Raw genomic sequence first — 13,226 nt, forward strand, 5'->3', positions numbered from 1 at the left:
TACCATTAATTTGATACCCATATCGTACAAACATATTCTAGAGTCACCCCTGGTCCACCCTTATGGTGATATCTCGAAAAGGCATCCACCTATAGAACTAAGGCCCACTCCCTTTTAAAATACTCATTAACGCCTTTCATTTGATTCCCATATCGTACAAGCACATTCTAGAGTCACCCCTGGTCCACCTTTATGGCGATATCCCGAAATGGCGTCCACCTATAGAACTATGGCCCACTACCTTTTAAAATACTCTTTAATACCTTCCATTTGATACCCATGTCATACAAACACATTCTAGGGTTACCCTAGGTTCATTTTCCTACATGGTGATTTTCCCTTATTTTGTCTCCAAAGCTCTCAGCTGAGTATGTAATGTTCGGTTACACCCGAACTTAGCCTTCCTTACTTGTTTTTATTTGAAGCTTTCTCATACTCAAAGGACAATTTCGTATTTACAATTGACTATTCTCATTTCTATATGTAGCTTTCCAAATTACAACTGACAATCCATTTAAATTTTCATTCTATAATCCGATTTTAAACTATTGCAAAGAAAAACATTTCACCTAAAAATCAGACACTGTAATGTACATGGCCTTACATATTCGATATAACGTAATCCGATATTATTTCGTAGGTGGATTTATTTTGAAGGTGTAGGCACTGCAGACAATTTTTTTTACTATTACATGTAATTTTAATATGTTTTTTTTTAAGTTTTACTGGTAACGGTTTGTAAAGGCAATGCGCTTTTTTATGTGCTACTGGGTCGATAATTTTAAATACATATGGAAATAAATATTTATTTGGTTATAAACGTGTGCCCTTTTGTGACTATTTTGCTTACAACGACATTAGGGTGCCCCATTTTGTATACAGTATTAATTTCCCACTTTTGTTGTTGTTTTTGTAGCAGTGCATGGCCCCATCTAATAGTGCGATCACTCACAAATTGTCATAAATATCCTTTAACGGGAATCCGAGAAAACTTGGTGTTTCAACAGGGTTGAACAAAAGAGATAGGGGTGTTAGAGGCGTTGGTTACACATTGGAATTGAAAAGTTGGTTGGTGTCATATAGGGGCATGTTACAAGCAAGACATACATACATTGGGTATGTCTAGGTTGATTCTGGATAAAAAAATATTACTGTATTGTTGGCATAGTAATTTGACGATTTTTTGTGGATGTGTCAGAAGGCCTTTTCTGCTCATTTTCTTCATATGGTCTCAGTTAATATCCCTCTGTTGACGCTTTGGCTCTAATCAATTTTGAAAAATTCTCTCACAAGGGAAAAATGTATTTTTCCAAATTGGTCCCAGCTGAAAGCTGTTTGCCTCTGATCACACGAATGTATGCAAGACAATGGAAACCCGAATTCAACCCAAATCGCTGTGCCAACTTAGAAGAAATTTAGTTTTGGTTTCGATTACTTTACATCTTGAAGTGTCAAGGCGTTACTTAGAAGCAATCAGCTGATAGGATAACACCACCTGGTACTGGATTCGCCTTGGATCACATCCGAATGCCTTTTGTTTAAAGATGATTTGTTTCACTTTAAAAGCTATATAAAATGATGCCCACCTACTACAATTCCTTTCCAAATAAAATGTGTTCGTGAGCTCATGCCCATAAAATTTATTAAGTGTTGCTTTTAGAATTAAACAATCACTCAATGCGGCTGTTGCTTTTATCACGCGTGTAATACGAGTAATTGTACTTGTTCGGTTTTTTTTTTTAATATATGAAATAGGAAAGCAAATGCGAGTTATATAATTATTGTAAATAGAGGATTTGTGAAAAAATTTCCATCAATTTTATGACACACAAATTGCTATGAATAAGCGCCCAAATGCAAATCAGTAAAGTAAACCGGGCTAATAAAAATAGAGGTAATAACAATAGCGCTAATAAAAGTGACGTTAAAGCGTCATTATATTACGGTAATTTAATTGAAACCATAATTTTCTGCTGTCAACTTTAAAATCACTTTCTGTAAATCAATCTATTATTGTTTACTGTTTACTTTAGTTATCCGTGATTCACCAGATTTGAGCAAATGTGTTTCACCCACTTAAAAAATTTAAGTATAAAAATATGCACACGAGGCGTGGTGTCATAGATGCGTACAAGATATGTTATCTAGCTATGATGTCTATGCCTCAAGATCTGAACACGAAGCTACTTTAAAAATTCAGAAAATTGCATAGCACAACCACAACGCTAAATGCCCTTAACACTAGGATAAATGGCGAACTGAATCAAAAACCACACAATAGAATAGTGCTCGTAGCGCTAGACTTGTCAAAAGGTCGTTACTGCAAGATTTGGAAGGATCCACCCTTCCACACAATCTAAAAAGGTGGACGGCAAATTATTTATGTAAACAGTAGGCATCGAGTAGGTTTAGGAACATTACATCAAAACTCAGAAGAATTAAACACCGTGTGCCATATGATGTTGTCGTATCCCGACTTTTGTTTAACTTTTACATATCGAAGCTCCTTCCCCACCATGATAAATACTCAAAACCAAAGACTTTCGCCATGGTATTTCTTTCACCTCGCTAAATGTGACACTGACATTATTTGCAACGTGGACATGACAAGTGTCGACCATATTGGACATCCGATGTCGATTTGGACAAGTCGATGGCATTACGATACCATTTTTATATCTAAATAAACTGGTTGTGATGTTCGATCAGAACCTACATTCTGGCGAGCATGCAGCCTCAATTGTACCAAGAGTTCAGAGCCGTAACAAAATCCTCAAGTCTCTTGCCGGCAGCACTTGGGGCAAAGATAAGGAAACGCTCATAACCACTTATAAAGCAATTGGCCGGCCGAGCCTAAAAGAAACACACTGGAAGAAACTACAGGCCTGTCAAAACACCGGGCTAAGAACTACCACGTGATGTCTTCTTATGCCTCCAAAACATCATCTACTCAGCGAGGCGAGAATACTCCCCAGAAATGAAATACTGAAGAACAAACAGTTTCTGCTGAATACCCAGATGCTGGCCACCCTAACAGACATCTGATTGAATAGGAACCGACTAACAAGAACTTAAAAAGTCATCTCCGTAAGCACGATGAAGAAATCCAAAACTTAAGAAAAGGAACACAAAAAGGCACTCAGAGACATCCATAAACAAGCGTAGGCCCCCTATGCCAGAGTTGAGTGAAGCAACCTCCCCACGTAGATACGCGTCACTGTAACTCAACTTCGATCTGGATACTGTATCTACTACTTATACAGAATCAACCCCAACACACACAATATATGTACATATGTCCTGCTTATAGCGCATTTCCACATGACTCCAACCATCTTTTCAATTGCAATGTAGAACCAACACCCTTATCTCTCTGGTCCTACCCTGTTGAAACAGTAAGTTTCCTCGGACTCTCATAAGATGACATAGATGGCAATTTCTATTGGATGGGGCGAATCACCAATTCTTGAGTTGGACTAGGGTCGATGCGACTGCAAGGAAAGGATGACTTCTACTTAACTATTACCTTGTTCTCCACTGGACACTGTTACTTCTGTTAATTTATCGATATAAAGGAAAATTTTGAACTTTCGGACTGTCATCTGTGCAGTGGAGGGTGGATAGAACCGAAACATAACGTGAGATTATATAGATTTCACGTGGCGCGTTTTTACATCCGAAGTTATCCTAAACGCGGCCTCAGGTGCGAGCTTTCAGTATACGCGCGAAGGGTCTTACTACTTGTACCGACGTCTCTAACCCGGTTAGTGCACTTGCCTCCTTTCATGAAACTAAGCAAACTTACTCAAATTTATATTTGCCCATCCACGTATTACTCACCATTTACTTGAAAAATTATGTTTGCATATCAAATTACAATCGGTAAATTGAGTATCATGCGATATAAATATTAAGAGACGCCAAGCGATTTGGCAACGATTCATTTATTATTGCTAGCTATTTGAGCTATGTATAAATATTTAATTATTAAATAAATTATCTATATTGTGTGAAAATATTTATTCGTGATTATTTACAAATTTATTGGAAAGAACAAAATTAAATTAAATAAATACATTTACACCGAAAGAAATGAATCTAGTAATTAGGTTTGTTGTTGTTGAATTAACAGACATTCACTCAATTATCGCATTATGGTTAATTCAACCGAGTTTGTTGTCAAGAAAACAATTTGTTTAGTAATTTCAACAGATGAAGAACTTTTGGTCTCAAGTTGAGAATAACATTGGCAATCAATCTAACTAATTTTTCTGTTGATTTGATTTGTAATTTTAACAGAGAACAAATGTCAACATTATGCAAATGCATCAGCTAATTTTAAAAAGAAACTTACGTTCACGGCGCTCACTACTTTTTAAACGTTTTTATTTAGCTTGACTCTGTGTAGCGATGTAGCGAACAGAATTTTGTAATTGAAATTTAAGTAACATCCCGATAAGCTAGAAGCTTGAAACTTGGAATATAGTTCAGAACCCGATGAAAATGCAATGAAAATAAAAAACTCCGCTAGGTGGCACAAGGATCGAGATATTAAAAAAAAATCGTATTTGTGGTCCGATTTGTCTCATATCTGGAACACCTATTATATACAGAAATAGAAATAGCTTTATGAAAAAAATCCCGCTAGGTGTGGCCAGGATCGAGATATTAAAAATACACGTATTTGTGGTCCGATTTGGCTCATATTTGGAACAAATATTAAATACAGTCCGGTAGAAGTGACATCAAAATATTTTGGAGTTGGAGGAGGGACAAGCATACGTGGCGCTGAGTTGAGTAAAGTCATTGGAAGGATTATGTATTGAGGACTTAGATTCTAACAAATTGTCAGGAAAGAGTCCTTGTGTTAATGAGTCACTAAATGAACTAAATAGAATGAGAAATAATAGGCAATTAAATAAAAACTAAAAACTTGAAAATAAAATAAATAAATACAATTTTTAAGCTAAACGGTTTAAACAATACTTACATTAAGTAATAATAATAATACTAAAAGCTAGGTACTAGTCATCACACTCCTCATCAATCTATGGCGTTGATCAGAGAATTAAATAAAAGCGTTGTGCGCGTGAATTTTCTAAAAATGTGAGGCGTAGCATAACTTCATTAAGGTTCAGTTGGTCTTACTTGATGAGAACCAATAGAAATTTGTTGCGTCCAATGCTTTTATTTAGTTATCTGATCAACGTCCTAGATTTAGTATTAATATTACTTAATGTACATAACAGTGAGCTGCAATTATTCATCTTTTAAAGTTATTAGTGGACTAACCAAAAAATTAGTATTAGTGCGTATGCAAACAAAGAATATCAAGCACTTATATCCACTAACACACATTTACATAGTCATGCTTCGTAAAATGAATAACCGCTCATAAGCCACTAAGCAGTTCAGTACTCAATACACGAAAACACTAACTGGAATAAGTAAGACTAACAGTGCAATAAAATGAATAAAATCATATCAGTATTCTCACGCTAGTAACACAACGATGTACACGAAAGTAAACTGAATACAGCGCCAAAGTAAAACCGATGATAAACGAGGTATACAGTGTATTACACACGAGATCAACGTGCTACTGAATTAAAGCGACTATGACATCAGTTTATACTCAACAATGTCATATATGTATGAGACATATGTATGTATTTTCTATTTTATGTGCTAATCACTCATAGTATTTGTCTGTACTTGACTAAGTACACATTTAGACACAATTTTTTGGCTCATGAAAAAGTGCACTAATTTTATTAGTACTCAAAGCAGATCTCTGGTACATAAGTATTCTTTTCAATAAAACCGTTGAGCTTAACATTTTTTTTTAATTTTTTTTTTCTTATGTTATATTTTAATAGTTTTCATTGGTATTTTTAGGTTGACATAAATCGTTAGGTAACAGAGCCGAGCTGGGCGGCCGCCGTGGTGTGATGGTAACGTGCTACGCGAAGACATCGAAAACCTTGGGTTCAAGGCGTGTAAATAGTAAAAGTTATTTGTATTATTTCTTTTTTTTCTTGATTTGGCTGTTGGAACGTTCAATTCAGATTCAACAATTTGTGCGCAGTTGATTCAACAGCTATTTGCGATGGATGCAAATTGACAAAAATATCGGTTGAGTTTACCCGTAATTCGGTTGATTTTACTAGCTTTTTTCTTACAGTGTAATTAAAAATGAATGCGTGTGTTACTTGTGCGCGTCCAAAGTACTCAACCGATCTTGACAAAAACTTCACAGTAGCTTCACGCGCTCACCTGGCTATTTGAAATTTGGAAAGTGAGCGGTGTCCCGCCCTTAACTATGAAATATTAAAAAAAAGGTAAAGATAAAGGGAGTGGAAGTGAAGGTGGGAGAAGGATTTAGAGTGTAAGTGGCGGTGGAATGGGAGTGAAGCAAAAATTTTAATTCGCTTTATCTAGGTTATTATCTAAAAGGAATATACAATATATGACATGTAAATTCCCTATATAGTGGATTTAGATTGTAGAGGTAGATGGCGTAGAAGTGGGAGTGAGAGTGCGAATGGGATTGGGAGTGGAAATGGGTTGGGGAGTGGGGGAGAAAAGTAGAATAAGAAGGGAGTGGAGATAAAGGGAATAAGAAAAAGACAAGAACAAGAAAGAGAAAAAGGAGAAAAAGTTTGCCTATTCGATTACATAAAAAGTAATAATAGGAAAGGAGGTCCACTTTTCAAATGCAAGAGAACGAAAATCGACACTGATGATGGCACAATGCGAAACCGGTTTATCTCCAAACCAAATTTAACAAGGGATGACGGAAAATTGTTCCAATGAACATAATTTACCCACCCTGTGGGAAAAGATTGATCGCGGGTCGACTTCGCGAACAAAAAAAAAAACAAGTATAAAACCACTGCTGAATTTGTGAAGTTACTGAATTTTTTTGGCCGTTAAGTCGAAGTCTTTGTGTAATGCAGAGTTCAACGATATTTTATAAAACACATTTTAGGTAAAATGCAAATTTTAAGCAGAAGATTTTTTGTTTTCTTGGCAATCTTTATATTTCTTTAATAAGCCAAAATAATTGCGCATTATTAACGCTAATCGGCGCTTTAATAAACAACAACAACAAAAAAATTCCAAATATACCTATGAACCATAAATAAATAATTATTCTTCTGATGAAATTGCATCAATCAATTGAAATTGATTACCATAATCGGTTTTCAAAAATATTTTGCTATTCTTATCTGCAGATGATGCGTACATATGCACATATGTATATTTATACCTAATTTCAAGTATGAAATGCCCATTATGTAACATTACTTACACAAAGTCAATAAACCACGTGATCAAAACCCACGCTAAAATTTTGTGTTCATTTGTTTCACAACCCGTTTCATGATTTCCCGTTGTTTTACACGCTGTGACATTGTAGGTATGGAACGCCAGTTGACAAATGAAAATAAATTGCCAACATGTTAGCAAATAAAATTATAATGTCGACTTTGCTAAACCGGTGGGCTATCGCCGTTTATTTACTTATTTTTTTGTTTACTTATTGATCAATTAAATTTTCACTTTATAGTCAAAACGGACGGCAAATGCATTTGACGTTGTATGACAAGTCGTTTTCGTTGACATAAACAAGTTTGTGGTCATATTGGAGTTAGCGAAAAGCAAGCATTAGGCTATCCGATGTCATGGTAAACCCAGTTAGGGAGGGCGCACCAAAAAAGGAGCTTTGGTGCCCTTCTATTCTAAATCCGCCACTGTATTAATGTATGTAAAAGTATGATTTGCATACAAAATTAAATCATAAAGATTTTACCATCATTCGCCATACGTTGAACTTGCTTGCTAAATTTAGTGGTCATGGCGTTCACGCGCCCATCCATACTTACGCAAGTAGGTATGTAAGTACAATTGTCCCCAACAACATTGTACATTAAACAGGCATTAAGTGTAAAACACAATGGATAATTCTAGTTATTATTTGCCAGGCTTTTTTGAATTGCTCTTGTGCTGATTAAATTGTAAGCTTCCGTCATTTAAATTGAGACAATTCAATCAAATTAAGAATTCTTTGCACATATTTGCTACGCTGACCAAATTTAACAACAATAACAACAAGTAAAGGTGTCTAAGTTCGGGTGTAACCGAACATTATATACTCAGCGTGAACTTTAATTGAACATTTCATTCGAGATAAATTACTTTTCTACATAACACGTGGCACCGCCCTTTTAAAAGAAAAATGTCTCCCCATTTCCTCTTACAATAAAACTTGATAAGTCAAATATCATTGATTCAAAACTATTTTTTGCCAAGTTATAGCTTATTATTCTAATCTACGACCCTTTTAAACTTGTTTTATATCTAAGTTGCTGTGGTCTTTAACCGATCCCGTACATTTTTACTAGAAAAATTTCCTGCTATAGGGAAAAAATTTGTGTACACAATTTCATTACGATATGTTAATTTTTTTTCGAGTTATGGCTCCCGAAACATAGAAAATTGCTTAGCCATAAAAGGGGCGGTGCCAAGCTCATTTTTTTAAATTTAAAGCTTGGGAAATGAAATACCATTGATATAAAGCTCTTTTTTCACAGATATAGCTTATTTTATTCGTCCACGACCCTTTTAAAAGTCTTTGATATAAAAGTGGGCGTGGTCCTTAACCGATTTCGTTAATTTTTCTTCAACGCATTCCTTATAGTAAAGGCAACCTCTCTGCCGAATTTTGGTACGATATGTTTAACGATTTTTGATTTATGATTAATAATATTTGTAAAATTGGTTTTATCACAAGTGGGCGGTGCTACGCCCATTTTAAATTCTTTTTTTCAAATTTTTATCAAGAGTCCCAATATCAGTCCACACGTCAAATTTTAGGTGTATTATTTAATAAATAATCAGGTTTTTTATGTTTTCGATTCGCTCATTTCCAATGCCAGTCTATTCTGGGTCCAGATAAGCTCGTATACGAAATTTGGTGATGATATCTCAATATTTACTCAAGTTATCGTGTTAACGGACAGACGGACGGACATGCCTTTTTTTCGATACTGACGATTTTGATATATGGAAGTCTATATCTATCTCGATTCCTTTATACCTGTACAACCAACCGTTATCCAAATAAAGTTAATATACACTGTGTGCAAAGCACGCTGAGTATAAAAAATATACACTATACTTAAAAAGAAAATAAAAAAGATTCCAAAAAAACTAAACACAGCCCCATTCATAACACAATGTAAAAATACTTGCAGCTCTTACACTTTCAATTTGTGTGGCGTTGCATTCATTTGACCTTTAGATTTGACCAATCCCTCGGTGGCGCTACATTCCCACACATAAAAAAACTCGGCTCTCGATTAAATAATGACTTACGTTTCTACTTAAATTAAGCAATTTACACATTTCATACTAAATTACATAACTAATTAGATTTCATTTCTTTAATTTCAATACAGTATGAAGATCCAATTAGTCATTATCTCCGCACTGCTTGTCAGCGCATATACTTTACCCGTCCCCGATGAAGAAGTATCGCCGGTAGTGCAAGCGGCGCCACAAATACAACAAAAAAATACTGAATTGCAAAAAACTGAAGAAAAAGTTATTGATGCGATTAAACCAGCAGAGCCACGTGCCGCCGAAACGCCCAACGCGCCCGCTAAAGAAATAAAAGAGGAGAAACTCCCGGCTGAGCTGCCGCTGAATGCACCAGATGCTGAATTGCCACAGAGTTTGCCATTGCCTGCAGCCGCCGTCGAAAAGAAGGAAGAAAAGAAAGATAAACAAACGCGCGCTGAGGATAATAAAGTAGAAGAAGCTAAAGCCTTGCCTGTTGCGACTGCTGGTGCCGTTTTTCCCGCTGGCGCTGCCGGTATTGCTGAAGAACCCCAAATTGCGGCCGAGGAAGCTAAACTATTGATTGACGCAGCTGCTGTTGCTGTTGAGGAACCAGCCAGCATTGCCGGCAAATCAACAATTATTGCTGAAGCTGCGCCCGCCGAACAAAAGAGAGAGGAACTTACGGCTGCTGAGGAAACGCCTATTTTGAAAACTGAGACTAAACCTGCCACTGAACTCTCTGCTGATGCTGCACCAGCACCGGCACCGCTCGCTGCCGCCCCTGCACCTATCGCAACTGATGCATTGAAGAAAGATGAAACACCAGCACGTCAGGAGCGCGTCGGCGAAGCTGTAAATGAAGTTGATGCTAAAGTTGGTCATGTTGTGTCAGCTGCCCCAATTGCTGGTGGCGCTGTTGTTGCTGGTGATGATGTCGTCGTACCGCTTGTTAAAAGCCTACCAACTGAAGAGAGTGTACCCGCTGCTGTCGCCGCGCCTTTCGTTGAAGCTGCAAAAGAACATAATTTGAAATCAGCTATTCCTGAACACCACCACGCACCAGCGAAAGCGGAAGCTTTAGCGCAAGCACCAGCCGGTGATATTTCACAGCAAGCCAGCGATGAGAGTAGTGTTGCAAAATCATTGAAGCCTGAAGAAACACCAGCAGCACCAGAAGCTAAAAAAGCTGAAGAATTAGCTGCTTCTGTTCCAGCAGCTGCATCCGCCGCACTACCTGAGCTGCCAAAAGCACAACAAAAAGAAATCAAACCTGAGCTTAAAGAAAGTGAAGCAGCTAAGATATCGGAGGAAAAGAAACCCGCTGTTGCACCTGAGGCTGAGATCAAGAAACCAATTGCCGCTAAAGACACAGACTCATCAGACTCCTCCGAATCGAAGGAAAGCAATGAATCAAATGAGGATAAATCAACTTAAGACAGCTTAATTGTATGCGTTCAAATTACCTCCTTCCTTTCCATAGACGAGTTTACAAATATAAGAACAAAAACAGCACATGAACAACTCGAAAATATTTGAACTTGGCCACGCTTCATATTAACGCTGAAAGTATGAATCAGCGTGCGACAAGTTAAAAACAAAAAAAAAACAGATTAAATTTATAAAATTACAACAATAAAAACTATTGCAACACACAAACTCGTAAGCTCTTAATAATATTTAGTTAGTTATTTTTAGTTGTAAAAAAAAACTATTTAGAAAGAAACAAACAAAAAAAATCAGCAGCAAAGCGGAAAAACAAGGGACCGAAAGCAAAGAATGAATTACTTGCAAGTTAAAAAAAATAAACAATCCATTTACTACTAAATAGATAGTATATAGCGTAGGCAGGCAGCACGATGAAGATCAGCAAGATAGCGATCTCGATCAGGAGAAAAAAATTATATACAAATAGTCAAAACATGACAGCTCGGATCAAGCTTCGGCCATCTGGGAGATCTTCATTACTCAAAAAGCACTAAAAATTAAAAAAAAAAAATAAAGGACAAACCAAGAAGATGGCGTTATAAGCAATAATACTTATACAAAAGTAATTATGTTAAATCATAAATTATTAACAAAAAAATAAATAAATTTAAGTTTAATTAAGTTTAAAACAAACAAAAAAATGCAGTTGAATTAATATTGGGGGCATATTTAGATTTAGTATTACATTTTGCGAGTTATTCTTTGCTGAATAAAAAAAAAAATTTAAATACAACAACACAAGCAATCATCATACATATATTGATTAGGTACTTGCATCACTCGGTAAAAGGTGTAAATGAATTACAGATAATTTACCAATATGAACAGCACACAGCATGAACACGTTTTAAGTCCGCATTATCTACCAGATGAAAGAAAATGTTTTTTTTTGTATTCCGTATATACCAGCTACAAACAAACAAACAAAAAAACAAAATCCTACGTTAAATAATAACTACTTTATTGTATTATGATGGTTCAATTACGTTTAATTTTATAAATTATATGTAGTATGATTAAACAAAAAATAATGTTTATAAAAATGAATCAAACCCTGCTGGCACTTGCAATTCAAGTTTGTTTTTAGGTCTTTTATTTTTTTATTATTACTTTACTTCTTTTGTCTGTGCGCATTTATGACAGTTGTCGACTTTTAATTGCATTTCGATACAAAAAATAAAAAAAATTTACACTCTTTGGTAATTGAAATGTTGTTGAGTCGCTCCGCTCTCAATGTGGCAATGTGCGTAGATATAAGTAATGTATAAGAAAACAAATAAATTACAATGATTACATAATACCAACACACCACCTTACTATATACCATACATGCAACATATAAAAAATGTATTTGTACGATTTTTATATAGACTGACATTTTTAAATAAAAAATAAAAAAGCAGAAAACACAAAAACCGATTTGGTTTTTTTTATAAAAGTTATTTATTCTTATATTTAGTGAAGAAGCGCATAGAAATCAGCAGATGACGTAAGCTCTAATTAAACTCTGTGACAGTGAAATACACATTATTATTTTTGGGTGTCGATGCACTGCAACTAGGGTTGCCAGACTTTTATGTCGGGTTCCCGGGACAAACCTCAAATTTGAGCCAAATACTCGGGATTTTTAAAAATTTCCCGGGACATTTGAAAAATAAGAAACACCTATATATTTGTATGGGTTGCTAATTTCGGCGAAATAATTTTTAGATAGAATTAAACTTTTTAAACTCATTTATTTATAACAAATATTTTTATGAAACAGGCTAACAATTAATACGTTTACTGTGTTTAATGCAAATTCAATATTCTATGGATTCATTTTGCAAACGTTATTTTAAAACACAACACTTCGCCATGCAAAATGAATATTTATGTGTGCGACTTGTCAAACATTAACAATAACACTGGTCGACGGCCAAAATTTACCAGAGACGCCGTTATGAAATTCGTATGTAAAACCACCCCCTGATTTCGAAAATCGAGTTCATTTTTGATTCTATGGTACCGTTTTTGAGATATTTGCAATTTACCGTTATTCGAAAAAACCAAAAAGGTGGCTCATTTTAATTACGTATATCTCACGAACGGGTAAAGCAATTGCAAAAAAGTTTACAGAATCAGAAAGACAATAAAATTTTCTATAAATGCATAATACATTGTTTTTTGCTCAATTAGATAGTTTTCGAGATATTATCTTATAATTTCAGAATTTTTGTTTTTTTTATGAAAAAATATGAAAAAAATTATTCTTTGCGAGGGCAGCATTCCAAAACCACAACTTTTTTTCCAGATGTTTTTTCTTTACGTAAAGCTCTGTCTAATTAAAAAAAAGATAAGCTACCATCGAAGAAAATCGATGCAAAACTACGTAAGTTATAAGCGATCAAATA

General features: G+C 35.3%; 1 protein-coding gene across 2 annotated transcripts in view; it reads left to right on the forward strand.

The window, feature by feature from the left end:
• The window catches only part of bnb (bangles and beads), a 34,187-nt gene extending 21,939 nt beyond the window's left edge, over positions 1 to 12,248 (forward strand). For both annotated transcript variants that reach the window (XM_067784487.1, XM_067784486.1), the window contains exon 2: positions 9,465 to 12,248. In XM_067784487.1, coding sequence (XP_067640588.1) covers positions 9,466 to 10,782 — 1,317 coding nt within the window. In that variant the 5' untranslated portion in view covers position 9,465 and the 3' untranslated portion in view covers positions 10,783 to 12,248. The remainder of the gene's footprint in view (positions 1 to 9,464) is intronic.
• The last annotated feature ends 978 nt before the right edge of the window (positions 12,249 to 13,226 follow it).

This window comes from Eurosta solidaginis, chromosome 4 (genome assembly GCF_040869045.1).
Source record: "Eurosta solidaginis isolate ZX-2024a chromosome 4, ASM4086904v1, whole genome shotgun sequence".
Taxonomy (NCBI): Eukaryota; Metazoa; Arthropoda; class Insecta; order Diptera; family Tephritidae; genus Eurosta; species Eurosta solidaginis.